The sequence below is a fragment of the Lemur catta genome, chromosome 7, assembly GCF_020740605.2.
Source record: "Lemur catta isolate mLemCat1 chromosome 7, mLemCat1.pri, whole genome shotgun sequence".
Taxonomy (NCBI): Eukaryota; Metazoa; Chordata; class Mammalia; order Primates; family Lemuridae; genus Lemur; species Lemur catta.
The window spans coordinates 93,505,244-93,525,970 of NC_059134.1; the positions used below are offsets into that span (position 1 = coordinate 93,505,244).

Here is a 20,727-nt window from a genome sequence, read left to right on the forward strand (position 1 = left end):
AGCTCCTGAAGGTCTTGGACTCAGCCTTATGCCTCTGAGTCCAGCATCTAACACGTGTTCTTGCACTCTGTATGTATTTGTCAAATATATGTATGGAGGAATAAAAGGGCTCCCAGGCTGCTTACAGGGGCTCCAGACTTAAGGAGACTTTGAAAACTGGTCACATGTTATCCTTAACTACAGGAGAAGTATTCATATGTCTAGTTCCTTCCTGGACGTGCTCTTTGAGGGAAGAGACATGATGGCTTCATCTCTAAATGTAATTCCCTCTGCAATACCTTTGAATTCATGGTGCCTAATATAATACCAGACAGAAAGTAAGTGCTCAAAAAAGAATGAATGGAAGATTTAAAAATGTACACATAAATGGTTCCCCAGGGCTGGGTGTGGATAGTTTCAGCCTACAGAGCTATGAGCTGTGCCTCCCTCCTGGGAACTCTAAGCCAAGGCTAAGAGCTACTGAAGGCAGCTGGCACATTCTTCCAGGGGAAAAACACTGGGGCCTGAAGGCAATGGCAGCTGTGTGCCCCATGATCCAGGAACAGTGGTGCTACAGGGGCTACTTCTGCTGTCACCTTCCCTGTAGCAAAAGCATTTCTTTTTGTCTTTGAAAAATGGGAAATTGATTTAGTGTTGACATGAGATCTTTTCCTTGGCAAGTTCTAAGGTACAATCAGGATACAGACACCAGGGTAGGATCAGCGATTTCCCCCTGTGCCTTGCAACCACACTGAATTCTGGGGGCTTCACTGCCCAGAAGAGCAGAAGAGGAACGACAGTTAGGAGTCAAAGGAGGAACTGCTCTTCCTGACCCTGTTCACATCTGCTTTTTCCTGGCCCAGGGCCCAGGCTAATGCAGCTGGTCTAACCACCGTCTTCACCAGACAAGGCAGAGCCATGGTGCTCTCCAAACAGTGCAGCACAGCCAAGCTCAGAGGCAGGGCCTCGCCTCAGCTCAATCCATTCCACACACTTCCTGAATGCCTGCTGTGAGCCAGGCCGGCACGTACTGGTGCTGGGAGCAAATAGGCAGCCCAGGGAAGGCTTCCCTCACTTCCTGAGCTACCCTCTCGGCCAGCAGGGCAGGAAAGCTTGCTGCAGGGTCAAGTGTAAGTTCGGAGGAGATCAAACTCTTTTGTTAAAGCTGGATGTGCAAACAAGCTGACAGCTGCAAATTCCCCCTGTGAAGGGCTCTTCCTGGAAGTCCTGGAAAGAGTTGAATGGATTTTCTAAAATTTTTATAGAGCAAGAAAATGAGAAGTAGCCTGGGAACCCTTTGGTGCTAGCTGATGGGATGGGGCAGGTCACAGAACAGTGATTACTACAAGTAGGGTGGTTTCCAACATTTAATAAATCTGGGACGCTGTAGTGGGCATGTATGCAGGGGGATCCCCCTTCTAGCCAAGCCCAGAAGAGGACTTAACCTCCTTGATCAGGGTTTTGCTACCCATGTTCTTGCAGATCTGGCTACCAGTTGGGTGAATACAGAGAGGAGGCTGTGCCTGCCTCTGAATGGGGAACTTCGGGCCCAAAGAGAGCCCTGATCCCTGGTCTCCTCTGTGAGGACTCCGAGAGCAGAGTAGTGGGGTGAGCACTTCAGAACAAGGTTCCTGGCCATAGGAGGGACAGGGCTAGGCAGTGACACCCATCCATACCCCTCCGACCCACACCTCCCCTCCCCTGACTGCTATCTGAAAGGGGCGTGACGAATGGAAGGGCTGGGAGCCAGAGTCCTAGGCAATGTTCGCAGGGCCACAGGCAGACTGCTCCTGACTAGCGCCTAGGCTCAGAAGGGCTCACCCTCCACCACTTGCTCTACTTTCTAGGAGGGAGGTCCTGGCCGCTTGAAACTGGGAAAGAAGGCTCCCTCCCCTCTACCCACCCTCTGCCCTCACCCCCCAAACAGGAAGAGAAGAACTTATAATTGACTGGAGGCCAGAAATGGGCCAGGTGCTAACGGAGAAAACAGTAGAGAATCCTTTGGTGGGTAAAACAGCAGAGGACACACTCAGGTTGGCAGCCCCTGCACTTCACCTTCAGGCTACAGGCCTCGATCCCAGTCCAGCCCCAGTAATCTGCCCTCCCCACTCTTCCAGCCTGTTTTCAACATGCACTGGATGTCCGTGAACACAAACCTCCTAGTGGCTCTCTCTGCGTAGTGAGATGTTTTTGAACTTGGTGCCCTTGCATGAGCTGTCTCCTCTCCAGGAAGGCCTCCCCGCCACCCCATTTTGCCTAACTTGTCCTCATCCTTGAAGACTCAGCTCAGGGCCACCTCCTCCAGAAGTCTCCCCTGAGCCCTGCAGACTGGGCACGCCCCCCCCTCCTTTGTGCCCCCAAGGCCCTCATCACACTAAAGCAATTACCAGCTTAGGGGTCTGTCTCCCTCTCTATGCTGTGAGCTCCTTGGGGAACATTGGAGGCTTATTTGTCTTCACAGCCCAAGTGGCTGACACTTGGTAGACGCTCAGTAAATGGCCACGAAATCAAATCAGAGAGGCTGCCTAAGACTACAGAATACCTGCCCCAATTCCTCATGGGCAGCCCTCATGCTTCTGGGTTAATCGGGGGCTCTCAGGGGCTGCCCATCTATGGGGAGAGGGGGTTGGGAAGCTGGCTCCACTGGAGAAGCCAGTGGTGTCTCCCTGTTGCCTGGCTCTCAGGCTTCCTGGAACAGGCGTAGTAGACTCCAGGGCGGCTCAGAGTCCACAGAAACCTGTAACAACAGGCCTGGAGATGGTGGAAGGAGCCTTCAGCTACCTCTTGCTCAAGGCTCAGAGCTGCAACTGGCTGCTCTGCCCAGCACTGCGGGCTGCTAGTGTCCCCACCAAAGGGGCTTATATCCAAAACAGAGCCAGGGGCCTCAGATGTAGGAGGCGGGCTGGGCCGCGGACCAAAAAGGGACTTAACGTTTAGAAATTTCAGTTTATGGCAGTGAGAGGGGCCGTGCCCTGTGGGGGACTGCAGTGTGGAAAGCTGTTCCTGGGGGTAACATGGGCAAATGTGTGACTCTTTGCCTGATGTGCACCATGGCTTCTCCTCCCCCGTCTCTTTTGAGCAATGGCTCAACACAGACCTAGAAAATGTGTGTCTGTTTGGAGCTGCCTTGTTCAGTGCCTTGTTCAGGCCCAGCAAGGGGGCTGGGGGTAGGGAGTGAGGAGAGTGATGGAGTGAGAACAGCCTATTTAACACAGCTGCTGACGGACTCCTAAGTGGTTTGAGCTCTACTGCTGGGAAGTGCTAATTGGTTCTTAAAAGTGTGAGGCTGGCACTGAGAGCCAGGGCTGAGGCCGGCTGAGCCACACCTGAAATAGGTGAGAGGAAGGGGCTGATGGTGTGCCAGGCTGCAGCCAAAATGACAAGGAACCCTTGGTGCGACAGAAGCATGGGACGGTCTCACCTGTGCCAGTCCCAGAGCTGCCATGTGGGCAGAGGGAAGACAACCTGTGGGTTGGCCCTAGAAGCCTGAGGCCTGGTGTGCACTTCTCTGGAATGAGAGCTTGCAGCAGCAAGTCTCTCTTGTAGCCCTTTCAATCCAGGCTACTTTCTGTGTTCTTTCTTTGGAAAAACAGCCTGGGTCTTCCAGGTTTTAGAGGAGAGGGAGGTCGGGGTACTTGGTGGGAGCTGAGCAAGGCTGCAAGAGCAACTCAGCTTACAGGAAAGTGATCCAGCTCAGGGAAATGATGTTCCTGCCTTAGAAGGCTCTTCATGTCACCAGGTGGGCATTGCCCTAGACACATGAGGGGGTACTCACCCTGACTGAGAAGTGGCACTCACGCAGCACCATCTATCCATGCAGAGGGGCTGTGAGCCTTAGGCTACCTCTCCCAGGGAGGGCCCACCCCTGGTCACACCTCCCTCTGGCACTGCATGGCTCTCACCTTCACCAGGACCTGAGGCTGCCGTCCCTGGCTCCTGCAGCTCCCTTTCGGTCTGTGTTTCGGCATTCTGCAGCTGCAGGGCCAGAGTCTGGGTGCCCTGAGATGTCACTGAGGTGGTGGGGTTCCGGGGCTGCAACCCAATTGCATTCATCAGACCCATATCTCTGTCTGTTCTCCACGTGGCTCTGCTGGTTCTAGAGAGAGAAAGGCAGGCTGAAGTCAGGCAGGGCTTGGGACAGCATCCCTCACAGAGCTCTCTGGGCTCCATGTCAATCCTCAGGGCATAGTGTGGGCTAAGAGGAAAAGCCCGTGCTCCTGCAGCTGCCTCCTGATGGTGGTTAACTCGTCTGTGTCCATTCTCCTCCAAGATCAGTCCATGCCCTGGGGCAAAGAAAGGAGGCCACGGAACCATCCAATCTGGCAACCCAGCTGTTTTCAGTCATTCCCTTAAACAACAGGCCCTTTGCAGGGGTAAGAGTGGAGATGGCTGATCTGAAAAGACTCTCATTTACATTCAAGATGCCTGATCCATGGGACAAAGGGTGAGTAGTGGAGTGAGTCCTTGCCTTCCTTCTAATTGTATTATGTCAAGATTTCAGTTTAAATCTTGGAATTTCCAAGTGGACTGAGATCTCTACTTTGGAGGGAAAGGACCAGAACTGCTAGGAGGCTGTTCTGGGATCCTCCTTTCAGGGCCTTCTGAAAACAGACTCTTGCAGGTAAGGAGCACAAACTGCTCTAAAAGGCCAGCACCTCCCTCTCCTTGGGCATTTCCCAGACTTGACCCTTGGGGTGGCTGGAGCTGGCAGCAGAGGCAGCCCAGGACTTATTCAATATCAGGCACTCACATTTCCAGCTGCTCTGGAACTATCCCTCCAGCTGTGCCCAGCAAATCCTAGGGGAAGTGGCGATTGCCTTGGGTTTATCATCAACCTAGCACACATCTCAGTCTTCATTAGTGAATTCAGTGATAACAGGATCAGTACCTACTCTCCATCTGGCCCCTGGAGAGGTTTTGTCCCTGGGCTGCAGCAACGGGGCAGCTTGGGCCCTGAGATCCTGGTCATCTGAGAGAGATCCAGCCACAGATTCTTCCTGGGCCACAAAGCAGACTTCATGGGGCAGCATCTTTCTCTAGTGCCCTGTCTTCTCTCCTCACCCCAAGTGTGCCCAGACACCATGGCCAGAATGGGAGGGGGTCAGGGGGTGTCCTAAAGCAAGACCCTGAGAGTGGAGGTTTTGTTCTCGCTCTTAGCCATGGAACACTTTTCTCAAATGAAACCATATGCAAAAGCTCAGTACATGAAAGAGATCAAAGATGAGCTGCTCTGGTTGAGAAGGGACCCAGCGTCCTGGAGCACAGTCTGAGGGTGCTGCTTGAGTGCCCATGAAAAGCAGGAAGAGGGGTGACTTGTGACCTATAGTCCCAGCAGCTCGGGAGGATCACTTGAGCCCGGAAGTTTGAGGTTACAGTGAGCTATGATTGTGCCTGTGAATCAACAGCCACTGTACTCCAGCCTGGGCAACACAGCAAGACCCCATCTCAGAAAAGTAAATTAATAAATAAAAGCAGGAAGAAGGGACAGGCCACAGCCAGCTGCTCCTCTTCTACTTCCCACATACCCAGGCCGTTCGCTGCTCCTGCTGTTGGAATGGACAGTGAAGACAGTCTCGTTCAGCTGGTCCCAGTAGTACTCGATACCAGAGTTTAAGGCCCTAAAAATCAGTTGGGAAGGATGGAGAAGAGAAGGTGAAAGGCATTAGAGAGGGAATGGTAAGCGCTCCTTACAATTCTTGGGCTTTGTGGACTGTGGCTTGGCAGTCCATCCTTGCTCTCTCCTAGGGCTGGGCTGAGACCCAAATCTGTCTTTAGGTGGTCATGAAGATTCTAGGTATTAGGCTTTGCTGGAGGGAATACTTGCTTCTTTGAAGGTAACGAGCCACAGCTAAGCAAAAGTGCTCTTCCTTTCACTTCTCTGTACTACACCCCTCCTGGCTCCTTTTAGAGGGCCGCTGGCCTGTGGATTTGGTGTGATCTCCTGCAGACCACCCTTTAAAAAGTAGTACAGCTATCCCTCGGCATCACAGGGATTTTAGTTCTAAGACCTCCCATGGATACCAAAATCTACAGATGCTCAAGTCTCTCATATAAAATGGCATACTACTGGCATATAACTTATGCACACCGTCCTGCGTATTTAAAAACCTCTCTAGATTACTTGTAATACCTAATACAATGTAAATAGTTGTTACACTATATTTGTATTTTTTTACTATATTTTAATATTTGTATTATTGTTTTTGCTTTTTTTTGAGACAGGGTCTTATTCTGTTGCCTGGGCTAGAGTGCAATGGTGTCATCATAGCTCACTGCAACCTCAAACTCCTGTGCTCTAGCCTCAGACTCCCAGGTAGCTGGGACTACAGGTGCTCGCTACCACACCCAGCTACCCAGCTAATTTTCTTTTTCTTTTTTTTTTTGTAGAGATGGGGTCTCGCTATGTTGCTCAGGCTGGTCTCAAACTCCTGGCCTCAAGCAATTCCTCACGCTTTGGCCTCCCAAAGTGCTAGAATTATAGGCGTGAGCCACGGCACCCCGGTCTGTACTGTTATTCTTTATTGTTTCCACCCCTCCAAATATTTTCAATTTGTGGTTGGCTGAATCCATGGATAGAGTTGTGGATACCAAAGACCAACTGTATCTCCTTTCTCTTCTACCACTCAGCTGTTTTGGGGGGGAGGGTCTGGGGGTTGTCTGAGAACAGCACAGGAAGTAGAGGGCAAAGGTGAGAGAAAACTACCTTATATTAGGGAAGAAGCAAAAGAACAAATGGCCAGAAATCAACAGCAGAGGCCTCCAAAAACAAAGTCATCACTGCATTTTTTGGTGAGCAAATCCTGGCTGCATGAGGCACTATGTGAAGCCAGCTGCCAGGAAGCCTCTGATTACCAACTTGTCAAGATTTATTGACAGGTTGCAATACCACGTAGGTCCCTGCCAATTCCTTCCTCTGTAATTCTTGTTAGCCTGAGCTGGTTAGTGACAACAAACTGTTCACACCAAACCTACAACAAATCATGTACTGCCTGACCTGCAACTTTTCTTCCTATCTCAGAAAAGAGGCCACCAGAAGGCCCGGCTGTCTGAGCTGGGACTGTCAGCATGATGCTGGTGGCCAAAGGATCCCTTCAAACACTTTCTACCTGGGCAGCATGTGCCGTCAGCTCGGAGCCAGAACCTTGGGTATTTCAAACAGAACAGGGCCTGTAGTTACGGCCTCAACGTGCTATTCCACTCTCCCACCCTACCCCAATCCTTTCTGCTCCCCACAAACAGGTCTAGTTCTAAGCCCTGATTTGTTCTACTTTCTGTGGTCAGAGAGCCTGACTACAATGAGCTCATGGATTTGGTTTAAATTCTAGGAACCGCACCAAGGAATAGAGTTGAAGATACCCTCTCTGACTACTGCAGCTGTTAGCCTTCAATACCCAGTGCCACCCATTCCTTCCCGTCTGTAAGCTAAAGAATGATCCCAACCATTCCCTTCCTTCTTGGGTCTTTGTGAGGGTAAATGAGTCACTGTTTGCTCTAGTTTCTCCCTGGGAGCTAGACAAACACACAAAGGGAAGAAGAAGAGAGGGAAGGTCAATCAGGGTTGGCCTTTTCAAAAGGACTTGCACTTAACACCTGGAAGCTGTGCTTCTGGGCTGGGCTCAACAAATTCCTCACTCCTGGGGCCTTCCTGGGCTCCCTGAGGGCCAGCCTGCGGTCCTCAGCGGTCACAAAGCTCTTTCCACAGAACTTCTGGCTCCAAACTTCCCAACTTCTAGGGAATGCTCCCTTTGAGAACATTCTTCCTCCATCTATAAGTTACATGGCTGCAGAGGACTGGAACACACAGCTGTCTCACTGGAAAGGACTGTTTCCAAGAAGACTGGTGTTTACTCACTATCTCTGCAACGTGGGAAAAAGCCGGCACCTGGCTCTTGTAGCCTCACCTGAAAGATGTAGTCTTTGTGGCAATTCTGGCTCCTCCTCTGACTCAGAGGCATGCCTTCCCCCTCCTTGGGCAGCGATGCTTGCTTATAACTACCATACTCAGGGGTGGCGCCCTCTGAAGGGACAGAACTGTAGCCCTGTTAGGAGCCCCACAGGCTCAGCCTACTTCTTTTCTGCCATGAATCCCTCAGTTCTGTCTTCTGAGCCGACTCTGAGAAGCAGTGGTCTTCCCAGCACGCCCCCCCGGCCCCCCCCACATGCAGGGCTTATCTGTGAAGCGGGAAGTGAGTAAGCACCCCTCACATCAATCTGGCACTGCACACCCACCATGGGTATGGGGGTGCTGGCTGAGGCACGGCACAGCTTGGGGAGAGTGCAGGTGGGGGGGGCGGAACACGGGAGAAAGGAGCACCTCACTGCAAGGAGGGGTGGGGTGACTGGGCTGCTGGCCCCATGTGGCTTTGCACAGGGGCTGAGGGCCAGTTGTTTGTCTTCTCACCTGTCCTAAGAATTTCTTCTCCTGGAGAGATGCAGCATTTTCTAAGGCCTTTGTCTACTGTCAAGTGGGGTTTTAGTATCACCAAGAGATGCCCAACGAGCTTGTTTCCTCTGTCTTTGTGCTTGGAGAGGCTGCTGAGGCTTAGACAATGGAGGAGAACTCAAGAGCAGGATGGAGAGAGCACAAAATGAGGTGCAGCTATCTGTGCTTGGGACGAAGGCACATACCACCTGTTTTGGAGGGAAGGCTCTAATCTTGGCCCAGCTGGCTGGCCGGATCCTGTGTGCTTGGGAATGGGTGTGCTGGGGAGCTGTGTCACCCAGGGAGAGGCAGCCAGCCTCAGGCAGCAGCCCAGGAAAAACACTGCCAACCTGTGCTCCTACTTCCTGTTGGTTCCCCCCATTCTAGGCAGAGACCAATCATAGATGTTCAAAAGACATAAACTTGTTCACTTATGCTCTCTCATTTTCCACTGCATCCATCACCTGACCTGCTTAAATATCTAAACATAATCTAGAACTGCATTCTTTACCTGAGGTCTTAAAGAGTCATAAAATTATGTGTGCTTTCCTGTAGTATAATTTTATGTGGAAGTGAGTACATTGCTTTCATCAGACTTCTAAAGAGGTTTTTGAGGAAATTAAGGTTAAGAACCAGCCACAGGAAAGAAATCTAGATTTGAAAGTTAGAAAGTCTAGTTCTGTCACTGGTTTGCTGGGAGGCCTTGAGTGAGTCTTAACTTCTGCACCTGTAAATCGTTCATAGTTTTCCTTGCCTTAAAGCTGTACAGATACGAAGGTGACTCAGAATTGGAGAAGCTTTGAAGAACTTAGGACATAGTAATGTCCACATCAAATTTATATAGTACCCTTAAATTTCCAGTGCTGAGGCTTGAGGTATTTGCCAGCCTACCCCAGGAGAAACAGCAACACCAAAAAAAGATGGGCTAACTTAGTTTGCTCTCTGTCAGTACAACTTGGTCTGTGATGGGACACTGATGTGTCTAATGCTAGTGCCATCTTAGGGAAGAGGCTTGAGTTTCTGGAGGGTAAGAGAGTTGCCCAGGCAGCCCAAGATGGCTTAGGCCTATAGAGACTCTGGGATGCTGAAGATGCCATATGGGGGAAAAGAAAACAGAGGCCAAGCCAGCTTCATTTTTGGCTGAGGTGACTGTGACTCACACCAAGTATGTAGGCTGGGGTTTCAGACATAAAATCCTTTGTGGGGCCACAACAAACTGGGTGTAGAGATTCTGCCTCTGTAAGAGCAGATCACTTTTGCAAGGGAGGGGCCTGGGAGTTTGGTTGAGACAAAGGTTAGCGTGGAGGCCACAGATAAAACAACACTGCTGAGGAAGGAAGTCTCAGAGAAACAGGAAGAGAAAGACCTGTAACTACAGTGTTGCTCAGAATAAAAGTATGGTCCAGAATTCTGTGCCAGTTTGGGGAAAGATGCCTGCTATAGGTTATTAAGTATGAAATGTGCGATTTCCTTAAGTACTAAAGTTTGACAGTTGATATCTCTGACATGTCACTTTGACACTTCTTGTTTTATTTTTATTCTGAAGGTAAATCCCCAATCTTTTAAATGCATGTTTTGGCTTATGATTATCTTTCAAATATTTTTTTAGAGCAATTTTTGTAAAACCACAGATAAGTCAAAAATTTGTGTTATTTTCCAATATGAATTCCATTGTGGAACCAGTGCAGCACAAACGGCTTGAAACATCAGTGAAGTGTTTGGGAAGGATGTGGCTAATGAACGCACAGTACGTTGATGGTTTGAGAAGTTCCATTTTGGTGATTTTAACCTTGAAAATGAGCCACGTGGACGACCTGAGACCAAGGTGGATAATGATGAGCTGAAAACTGTGGTGGAAGCGAATCCATCTCAACCTATGTGTGAATTAGCAGCAAGGTTTGACATTACTATTCCAACAATATTGGACCACATGAAACAAATCGGCAAGGTAAAGAAGCTGTATTGATGGGTTCTGCATGAATTAAATGAGCGTCAGACGAGATTGTCTCAAAGCTTGCCTTTCTTTGCTGTCATGACACAAAGGCAAATCATTTCTATACTGTATTGTTACCTTTGATGAAAAATGGATTCTTTTTGACAACTGCAAGCATTCGGCACAATGGTTGGATAAAGATGAAGTGCTGAAACACAGTCCAAAACTGAATATTCATCAAAACAAGCTAGTGGTGTCTGTTTGGTGGTCCAGCACTAGTATTATCCTCTATAGCTTCATGAAAGCTGGTCAGTCGATTATAGCGATGTCTACCCTAACCAATTGGAGGAAATGATGAGGATGCTTGTGATTAAGCAGTCGAGACTGGTCAACAGAGACAGGCCAATCCTCTTGGAAGACAACGCTTGACCATAAATCACACAAACAACACTGCTCAAACTACAGAGGCTGGACTTGGAAACCCTCTGTCATCCGGCGTATTTACCAGACCTTGCACCCACTGACTACCACTTCTTCCAGGCTTTAGACCACTTCTTGCAAGGAAAAATGTTCAGTTCTCAACAAGCCGTGGAAAACACCTCTCATGATTTCATCGCCATTCTCTCCAGGCTTCTTCACTGCTGGCATAAACAAGCTACCACCATTAAGATGACAAAACTGTGTCCATAGTTTACGTGAATATTTTGGTTGATTGTACTGCTTTTTGTCTGAGATATAATAAATGACACTTTTGATTTGAAATCAGACACTTCATATTTAATGACCTAATAGATTCCTCTTGTGAATTCCTAAGAGGAAAAGATAAGACAATTAGCCTCATGCGCTTAAACGAAAAGAAATATTTCAGGACAGATCCTAGGACTATGGACACACAGGGGAAAGGCAGAAACACAGTGCCTGGGCTAACAGTGGAAGAGTAGTCAAAGAAGCAAGCTGTGTTCTAAAAGGCACAAGGAGATGGTAAAAGACGTTCTCTGGATACTCTGAAGAGAGTGAAAGATGCTCTCTGGAGCAAGTAGCTGGAAACCAAAGCAATCTCCCACCTCCAAGAGCAGCCCATCTAGGTCAAGCTTAGACAGTAGCCTCTCTTTGGGAGGGGCTGTAAAAATTCAAGATGGAATGCAAAAGCTGCCCTTAGAACCAGGTTTTCTTCTTCCTGGCCCACTGACCTAACTCTGCTGACAAGGGCTCAATCACCAGTCCCCCATCAGGCCGCATAAACTGACCCAAATACATACTCTAGGAGAAAGCACCAAGGGCCCCATCCAAAGGCAACATGAACACTGCCAATAACCAGAGGCCCTACCAGACCTGTTACACTACTCTCTGCGAACACTCTTGGAGAAGACTCTGCACCAAGTGCAGGACAGCATTAGGACAGCCTGGAGGCAGAAGTGGCATTTAGTTGGCTGGAACCCTGCAGCGTCCCATGCGGCAATCAGCCTCATCTGCAATGCAACACAGAGCTTCACACTCCCCACCTGACTGGGTCTGGAAAACTGATGACAAATCTGGCTGACTCCTAGGGTCCTGAGTGAATGGGTACCTCGGTAGACCTCTATCCTCCAAAAAGCCAGTGGAACGGAGGGTCATTAGGACATAAGACAGGAGAAATGTTTTGGCTCCTTTTGCCCTCCTACTCCCAACTTCAAGATCAGATAATGATCACTTTGATTTTAAATTGCGCTTTTCAATCTGCTTTCACAAATATGAGCTAGAGCTTCAAGCAGAAAGGAAAATAGGCAGGACACAGAGACAGACTGTAGAGATCAGCAGCTTGACAAACTAGAGTTTTAACAATACTCTATTTCCAATTTTATTTCTTAAGTTAATGTCTATGGCATTTACACAAACCCAAGACCACCTGTTGCATTTTTCACAAAGGATTTAAAAAAAGTATCTTTGATATCTACGCTTTTGCCTGCAGGGAGACTTTTGTATCACTATGACACCAGAGAAGGAGGGAAAACAAAGAAAAAAAACACTGCCTTAGATTAAAGCAAACCACCACTAAGCCAGTCTTTTGGTGATATCTAGAATGGGGGGCTAACCCTACCAGCCACTGCAGGAAGAGGACCCTTTGAGGAGTGACACTGGGAATGAGGCAGGCTCTAGCAGGATTTAAATTTCCTATCTAAAAGACCCACCTGACCTGCTAGGTCTATTGGTGAATGCTGATTACTCCAGTCCTCTGCCCAGATGACCCCTCACCCCCCACACCTTGAGTCACTTACTCTGGTCGGCAGATCACCAGGTCTCCTTTGTTGGTACCATAGGCGAGGCCGAGCCCTGGCTCAGGCAGCCAACGGGCAGAGTTGATGCTGACATGTCTCCGCTGGTCAGCAGGCATAGGGTAAAGGACGTTGAAGACTCTCTGGATGGAGGAGAAACAGTTTTGTTATCAAGACTAATACATTCCAGGGAGAAACAAATTAACCACAGGGAGGAAAGGAGGTGGAAAGACTATTTTTTTTTTTCTTAGACAAGAGTCTTGCTCTGTCTCCCTGGGTAGAGTGCAGTGGCATAATCGTAGCTCACACCAACTGCAAACTCCTAGGCTCAAGCAATCCTCCTGCCTCAGCCTCCTTAGTAGCTAGGACTATAGGCGCCTGCCACGATGCGTGGCTAATTTTTCTATTTTTTTTTTTTTTTTTAGTAGAGATGGTGTCTCACTCTTGCTTAGGCTGGTCTCAAACTCCTGACCTTAAGCAATCCTCCCACCTCAGGCTCCCGAAGTACTAGGATTACAGGCGTGAGCCACCTTACCCGGCCTCGGAATCACTCTTAACTCAGGTTTGAGAACTTGGGGTAGCAGGAGAGTGGGACCCTCTTATTTTTGGTGAGAGCTAGGTCTCTTTCAAGAAATACTAAAGAGCATACTTGATGTGCTCTCCTCTGAGCCTTTTAGCATGTCTAAGTCAGTTGCTTTTAAGTTAACTCCCCAGAAAGCCCCATAGAGCCCCCCACACCGGGAGGACTGCCCATAACTTTTCTCTGACCAGACCAACCAGTGAGAGTCAACCTTGGCTGGTAGTCCCGTTACTATGGGAATCACCGTGCTCTCACAGCAATGGGGAATTAGAGGTGATAGGGGGGCGGGAGGGGGTGATAACTTCAGAGAACATTCTTAATTCATCTAATTAAAAGCAATGTTAAAACTGCTATTGTTAAGGAAACCTAAAAGGTGCATTAAGATGGAAAGAGCAGGGTAGAGGGGAATCTTGAACACCAAGGTACATGATTTCTTTCTAGCTCATATAAATATCACCATTAAATAGGTCAGTTCCCTTTCTCAAAGAGAAAGATTCTCAAAACAAAGAAAGAAAAAAACAAAATAAAAGACAAAGAAAAAAAACAACAAAAAGAAAGCTTCTCCTTTCAATAGTGTGTATCTTTCCAAGCTAATATTTTCTGAGGGGCAGTTTAGCTGTGTCTAGAGTTTGGGCTGAAGGTAAAAGATGGCCTTATAGTCTCTGTGGCCACTGACTTACAAGGTGTTTTAGAAGGAACATTGGTCAGAGACAGGGCCAGGCCTGTGGAAAAATGAAAGACTTGGGTTTTAGTCCTAATGCCACCGTATAACAATGTCTCTAGATCTCGGCTCAGAAAGACTACATACATTCAAATCATTTGTGAAATTAAAACAGATGATGTATATAAAATGCCTGGTATGGCACAAGCTCAAAAATGGTAACTGCTATTATTGTTACCAGGAACCTACATCTGGGGCTTCAAAAAAGGTCATTAGGGCCTATGAAAAGGACATGAAGGTGAGAATCTATAAAGCGGAGTTTATTTCCCTTCTAAGCTTCCCCAGCTTTTAATCTATAAAATATGGATGAATTTCATCTGCCTTTACAACTGCCCCTAGAGTTGATGGAGGGAAAAGAAAAGAGAAAACAAATGAGAGTGTGATTCAGAAAGTATTGTTCATAAAATAAATTTAGGGTGGTAAAATGATAATCATTTCTGATTATCCAGGTGATAAGAGAGAGGGAAGAAAAAAAAAAAGAGAAAGAATTGAGCTTGAGGTAAGGGTCCACTCTATTTATGCAACCCAAGTGGTAAGAAGCCCCAAATTTGAAATCATGTGTTCATGTGCCATGGGCACCTATCTGAAAGGCCTTTACCTGGACAGCCTCTAGAATGGAGAAGACAGCAGATGTGTGCTCGATATTCTGAAACACACAGAGAATCCTGTTATGAGTAACATTCCAGGTGTTGTGGTGCGTGGGTGGCTACTGGCACCCTTCCAGAATGGCCTTGCCACAGTCCCAAGGTTAAATGGGCTTTTACAGACATGGACTTGGCTCAGGTTTGAGGCACAGGACTGCTTGCCCCGTGGCCACTGCAAAAAGCAGTTCCTATGCCCTCCTGTAGGACTCAACTCTAAATGTAAGGAATTAGCTAGGGCTCCTTAAATTTTAAATAAAAGAGAGCCCAATGAAATTAATGAATTTCTATCCTAGTCATCTAGAACATGGCTGCTTGACCTCTGGGTCATCTCCTCCTTGCATGTATATAGTTGGCAGGAGCCCTGAACAAATTCATGGCTACTACTCTCCACGCAGCCTCTCTGGCTGACCATCTATGAAGATGGCACTACCACTCTCTTTCCCGTGCACCTAATCAACACTTTTCCTTTAAACCAAGGGATGGCATGTGGTGCCTTTATTCTTTCTCAAAGAGGCTTTCACCTTTCCAGAAGATAACCAATGGTTTTGGTCCAACCTATAGGCTATACAGTTAAATACAACTTGGCATTTAACTTTTAACACTAAAAGGACAGTGTGGTTGTAGCTGGGCTTACTTAATCTGTTTAATATTCCTTCTCCGAAAGGTCAGATGGTATAAGCAGGGTACACCCACAGTTAAGGAGGGATGAGTATTAATTTCAGTGGGTGGGATAAGGGGAGACTTGGTTTGGGGCCTGTGGCAGCTCTATATGGGCCTCACCACAGAGTCTCCCCCAAAATCACAATGCTTTATAATTGTAGGGAATGGTGCCAAAGGGCCAGTTAGAAAATTGCCTTGGAAGGAGGAGGAGAATGAGGTTTTAGGAATCCGATGCTTAAGGGTTGTGCTGAGTTTCTGATGGGAGTCTCAAAGAAAAGAATAAAAGAACTCTTTTCTAGAAATGTTACAGACCAGGAAAGACGCAAACAAGCTTCTCAAATATCACAAATTTACCTTTTATTGTCTGTTGTTGCAGAGGGATTAATAAACGAATACTATCAATTTGCTTCTTAGTACAGGAAATTGCTTTGGGGACATAACCTTCAAGAGGCCAATATGACAGATATACCCAGCTTAGGAGAGACAAGGTCACAGAGGGATTGGAAAAAGTAATTAAAGGTTGAGACCCCCAAAGCTTGCTGACCTCACTAGCCACTTCTCAACTCCTGTGGCTACAGGAGTCACGGGGGCATCAATCTGCCTTCTGGCTACAGTACCCCCCTCATGCCCAAGTCCTTCACCAGTGCTGAAAGGGCAGCTCTCAAGTGCCCATCTCCTCCGATGTTTGGGTATTAGACTAAATCCCATTTTGTGGCAGGAAACCAGAAAATGCCACATGAAGATCAGCAGCCTCCAGGATCCCTGATAAGCACTTGGCTGCATATCACACTCTAATGTGGGCGCGGGGGGAGGGATGAGAGCACAGAGGGTGCAGGATGGGTAGAAATCACTGATTCGTAGATCCTGAGAGGTCATCTGGTCCGATTCTCCTTGTTTCACAAATGCCTGAATCTAAAGGACACTTGAGCAATGAGAATCTGGCCCAGTTTGAAAAGCACCCAGAGATGTAGTTTCCACTCCTTCCCCAGGCCACAGTTGAATAGCTCTCAATACACTTCACAGAGGAGAAACACCCCTCATAATTAGCCATAAAGATGAGAAACTATCTGGGCAACAAGTTTCCCAATACTGACAGATGGTTAGGTAGCTCTGGCTATTCCAAACCATTTATGGTTTCAGCCATTAGTCTTTCCAACCCAGAGGCTGGGTGAGCTGTGAGTCTCCTTCCAGATTTTGATGGGGACTGTTTCTGTACACCCAAAGTTCACCAGTACTGACAAGAAAGAAGAACCGAGATAGTGTAAAAGATAGTTCTGGTCTTCACTTAAAGGTACCCCAAATACATCTCGGGAAAAGTTTCCTTAACACTAGTTAGGTGCCCCAAAGCTCCCCAGATGTAAAGGACAAAGCTGGGTGGCCGGGTGAATACCCCCTCACCCCCATTCCTTCTGACAAAAGCAACATACCGTGAAGCTACAACATTAAAATCTATTACTCTGGAGGAGGATTACAGGACCGAGGGACCCTTTGCAGTGCTGAATACAAAACCAGCTGCTGATTCATGTTTGAGGAGTCCTGGTTTCACCTGTCTCAGCTGCAGCTCTTCCCTGGTATATGACAAATGCTGACAGCACCCCCCTAAGTAGATTGTTCTCATTTCTGTCTAACATCTATGAAGGGAAATGGAATCAATATGCTAGAAGGAACAATTTTCTTAGAGTTAGTGCAGCCTCAGCACATCAATAGGGAATGAGTCAGGTCGCCAAAAGCTTTATGGTTCTAAGGCAGTAGAAGATAATGATTCTTTCGCTTCTGGGGCCCAAGACAATCTCTTGTATCACCTGCCTCTCCATCCCTCAAACTCTAACTAGTAGAAGTAGAAGCAAAAGGTAACAGCTCCCAGATCAAAATTAAAGGAATCTTGTTTCTTGTTCAAAGATACACAGGAAAAGAATGAGAGGGAGCCAGAGAAGGTCAGTGGGAACCCTTTCTCTCCATCCTTTTAAAATTTGGAGGAAAATGGTACTGCAGCCCTCAACAAGATGGTTTGTTTTTCCCTACTGCATGCCAATAAAGCTCCAACCATTATTAGTCAAAGCAGCAAACTGAACTGCTCAGATCAGTCCAGATAAGAAGCTAAAAGAAAAAACTTCGTGGTTATTTTGTTTACATTTGGGAATCTCATCATCTGTGAAGTGGTTGCCAGAGGTCAAATGCAGTTGGCAGACTGCCTTTAACTAAGACAATAAAAGCTGGTTAGAAGAAGGGGACAACTGGAAACTGAGGCTGGAAGGGCCATGGGAGAAGGTGCAAGCCAAGGGGGCTCTGAGGAATAAAGGAACTGAGAGGAGAAATGCTCTCTGGGGAACAATGGGAATTAAGGGAGGCTTTAAGCTTTTGGCAAGGGTGACTAAAGAGAATCAATTCTCTGAGAAGAGGGAAAAATCAATGGAAAAACCGATGCTAAGAGACAGCTGACCTTTCCACTGGAAATGGATGGCTAGACATCTTGTCACAGGCTAAGAAATGCACATGTCCTAGAGTAGGCCGGGGAGAGACACTATGGCTGTCTTTTCTTCTTTTGAGCTGTTGATCTGCGATTGGATCTATGAATTATTGGAATCTCTTCAATGCTAGGAAAATGTGATTGTTTTAATTTATTTTATTGTGTCCAAGCCTTCTTTATATTCTATGTTAGGGTTTAGAACTCATAGAATGTTGATATAATTTTTAAAGTGATTATTGTAAAACAAGAATCAGAATACCAAGTCACCTAACTTTCCCCTTTCATTCAGATGAAACCGGCATAAATCCCCCTAGATCACACTTGTCCAAACCAAAGCTCTCCCAGCAGAAAAGAAGAGCCAACAGCTCCTTAAAAAACACAAAATAAACAAACAAACAAAAAAACCAAAACTCTTTGGAATTTGTTACCCTGTGTTGCTATTAACAGTGTGCTGCCTTCAAGGCATTCCCAGTTAACCTCCTGTGATCTGCTGAGTCTTGTAAACTTTGTTTTATTCATTTGTTCCTCAAGGAGATCTCAAGGACAGTCAGAAGACAAGTATTTTATTTTCAATTGGCCTGATGCTTTCCAAAGGCCGTTTCCTGGCCACTAGGATCAAAGCACAGAGACTACTTCAGCTGAGGGATCTACTTCTGTGCTAAATGAAATATTGAGGCACTCACTGCTTCTGGAACTCCCAGAAATTAAAATAACTACTTCCTCCTGCTCCTACATCGCTGAGCCAAACACAAGTTCTTGAACTTCCTCAGCTTTCTAAATCTTAAAGGAAATGTTCTAATGAGTTCTAGAGATTCACCCTTCGATAAGGAGTCTTTTTATATATTTTGCTTGATCCATATTTTTTTGGAAGAAGTATTTCTCTGTTCAGGGCAGGGGTTACATTAAATACGTTCAACTTCTACAAATCCAAGAATTGGTTTTCCAACCTATTCTTGAACAATGTTTTTTCTTTACTTTTTTTTTTTTAACTTAGACATCTTGCAAAAATGTCTTTACTTTTCAAACTATCTACTGGGAACCTCTCACCATGTCTCAACCCTGATACTGGCAAGAATTGTGGAAATGGGTAAAACATTATTTTCGGAAGGATTTTCTCACTAGTACTTTCATAAAACTACAGTGTACTGAGTAATGTGCTAGGCACAGTGATGGTGGTGGTGAGTAGGGTTTATGTGCATGTGTGTGCAGGGAAACACACGGCATACAAGATTCCAAGTAACACACACTCGTGAAACAAATGTTGACTGCCTCCTGCAACTGGGCACAGTGAAGGCTGGGGACGTGGCAGTGAAAAGAGCAGTCAGGAAGCTAGGTGTCCAACCCGGAAGCACTGCGAGGCAGGGGCCAGGTCCATTTTGCTCACTGCTGCATTCCCAGACCAATCGTAGGGGCTCAATAACATTTTGAGTGAAAAGAATAAAATGCAGTACAGACTGCACTCTACTGAGAACCCATGGAGGAAAGAAACTGTCAGGGTTGGGTGAATCTGTCATGGAAAAATTTGCCTAAATGAATAGCTTTGACTGCAGTTCTAACGTTATTTTTAATTTTTTATCTTGCCCCCTCCCTTCTCTGACAAATCACATCAGAGACACCTCTGACTTCTCCCATACCCCCTCCCCCTTTTCCTACAATGTTCTGAAGAAAAGAACTTTTTGAGGATAGATGCTTTGTACCACATCTCAGAAGTCAACTTTAAGATAATTGCAGCGGAAGCAGCTTTTAATCAACTGACAGGCAGCTTTAAGAAAATTAATGAGGACAAAATCTTAGGAAGGAGTAAATCATTTCTGACAACAAAGCTGTCTCTCTTTTATCCCAATCTCCCCTTGAAGAAACAGTACCCCTTCCAGGATACAAAAATAAAATATCTTTATTTTTGGTATTTGCTAGCTGTAAGGGCAGACAAGATTAAGAAAAGGCTCAGTTTCCTTATATTTCTAGAAAATACTCTGGACTGAACTAGAGTTCTAGGTCACTTTTGAAAATCAAACTTAGAATCTAGGGAAGGACAGATGATTAGGATTATATCACAAGTTCAATTCAAGGGCAGAAAAGGAGTCACAGTAAAGATAATACATTGAATAATAAAGCTAGGACAGGTCAAAAGAGCCTATACATGTGAAGTTATATTTTAATAAATGCCGATCAGTTTTGACAGCCATTGGGCAGCCATTCTGATCCAGGATTTAAGCTACAATTGTAGTTACAATTAATGGGAGCACCAAGCCTTTTCTATGGTTCATTTTAATGAACTTATAATGGTTATGAAATGGTATAAAAGAAAGCAAGCCACCTATGTTTCTTTATAGCCAGAGTGACACTAAGATAGCCATTAATGAGTATCATATCAGATACCTCCCATCCAAGGATAGCAGTGAGTTGAATGTTGGGAAAAGGAACTAAAGAAATACTCCTTCAGATGAGGAAGGGCCTGGAGGGAAAGACAGAGACACTGCTGCTCATTCTTTAAGCCAAAAGGATTCTGTATCCTAGCACATAGGTAAACAGGCACAGGCTTTCAGGTAAGAGCCTGAGCAAAGTCAACTGTGGGCAGGTAAGAATTTTAACCAAAACTGGAAAAAGGCCTCGCAGCATTAGCCCTCAAGGTACCATCACTAGGATGCTAGCATGATCCAGAAAATTTTAGGGCAGGAAGTACTCATCAATTTCTCAATTGCCTGCAAATATCTGAAAGATCTGGTTACTAGGAGCCATAGAAGTAAACCAAATGATGTTTCAGAGACAGTAAAAGATAGGGTGAAAGCAAAAGGGGAAGGACAAAGATATATTGACAGGTGAGGTCTAACTGGAATCGCCGTGTAATCAGTGGTTAGTTTTTAATCTTACTGTACTGTACAGAGTCATGTGGACGGCTTGTTAAAACATGCATGGCTGGGTCCAACCCCCAGAGTTTCTGATTCAGTAGGTCTGAAGTGGGGCTGAGAATTTGCATTTCCTTGTGGTTTTTTTTTTTTTTTTAAAGATGGGGTCTCACTCTGTCACCCAGGCTTAATGTGTAGTAGTGTAATCATAGCCTTGAACTCC

General features: G+C 46.4%; 1 protein-coding gene across 6 annotated transcripts in view; it reads right to left on the bottom strand.

Annotated features, from left to right (window-relative positions):
* The window catches only part of AMBRA1 (autophagy and beclin 1 regulator 1), a 175,906-nt gene that overhangs the window by 3,970 nt on the left and 151,209 nt on the right, over positions 1 to 20,727 (bottom strand). For 5 of the 6 annotated variants that reach the window (XM_045557939.1, XM_045557938.1, XM_045557937.1 and 2 more), the window contains 3 exons: positions 12,590 to 12,729; positions 5,505 to 5,597; positions 3,882 to 4,075 (listed from right to left, as the gene is read on the bottom strand). In XM_045557939.1, coding sequence (XP_045413895.1) covers positions 3,882 to 4,075; positions 5,505 to 5,597; positions 12,590 to 12,729 — 427 coding nt within the window. Of the gene's footprint in view, positions 1 to 3,881; positions 4,076 to 5,504; positions 5,598 to 10,854; positions 11,144 to 12,589; positions 12,730 to 20,727 lie in introns of those variants that run through there. The other variant, XM_045557940.1, reaches the window with a different exon arrangement.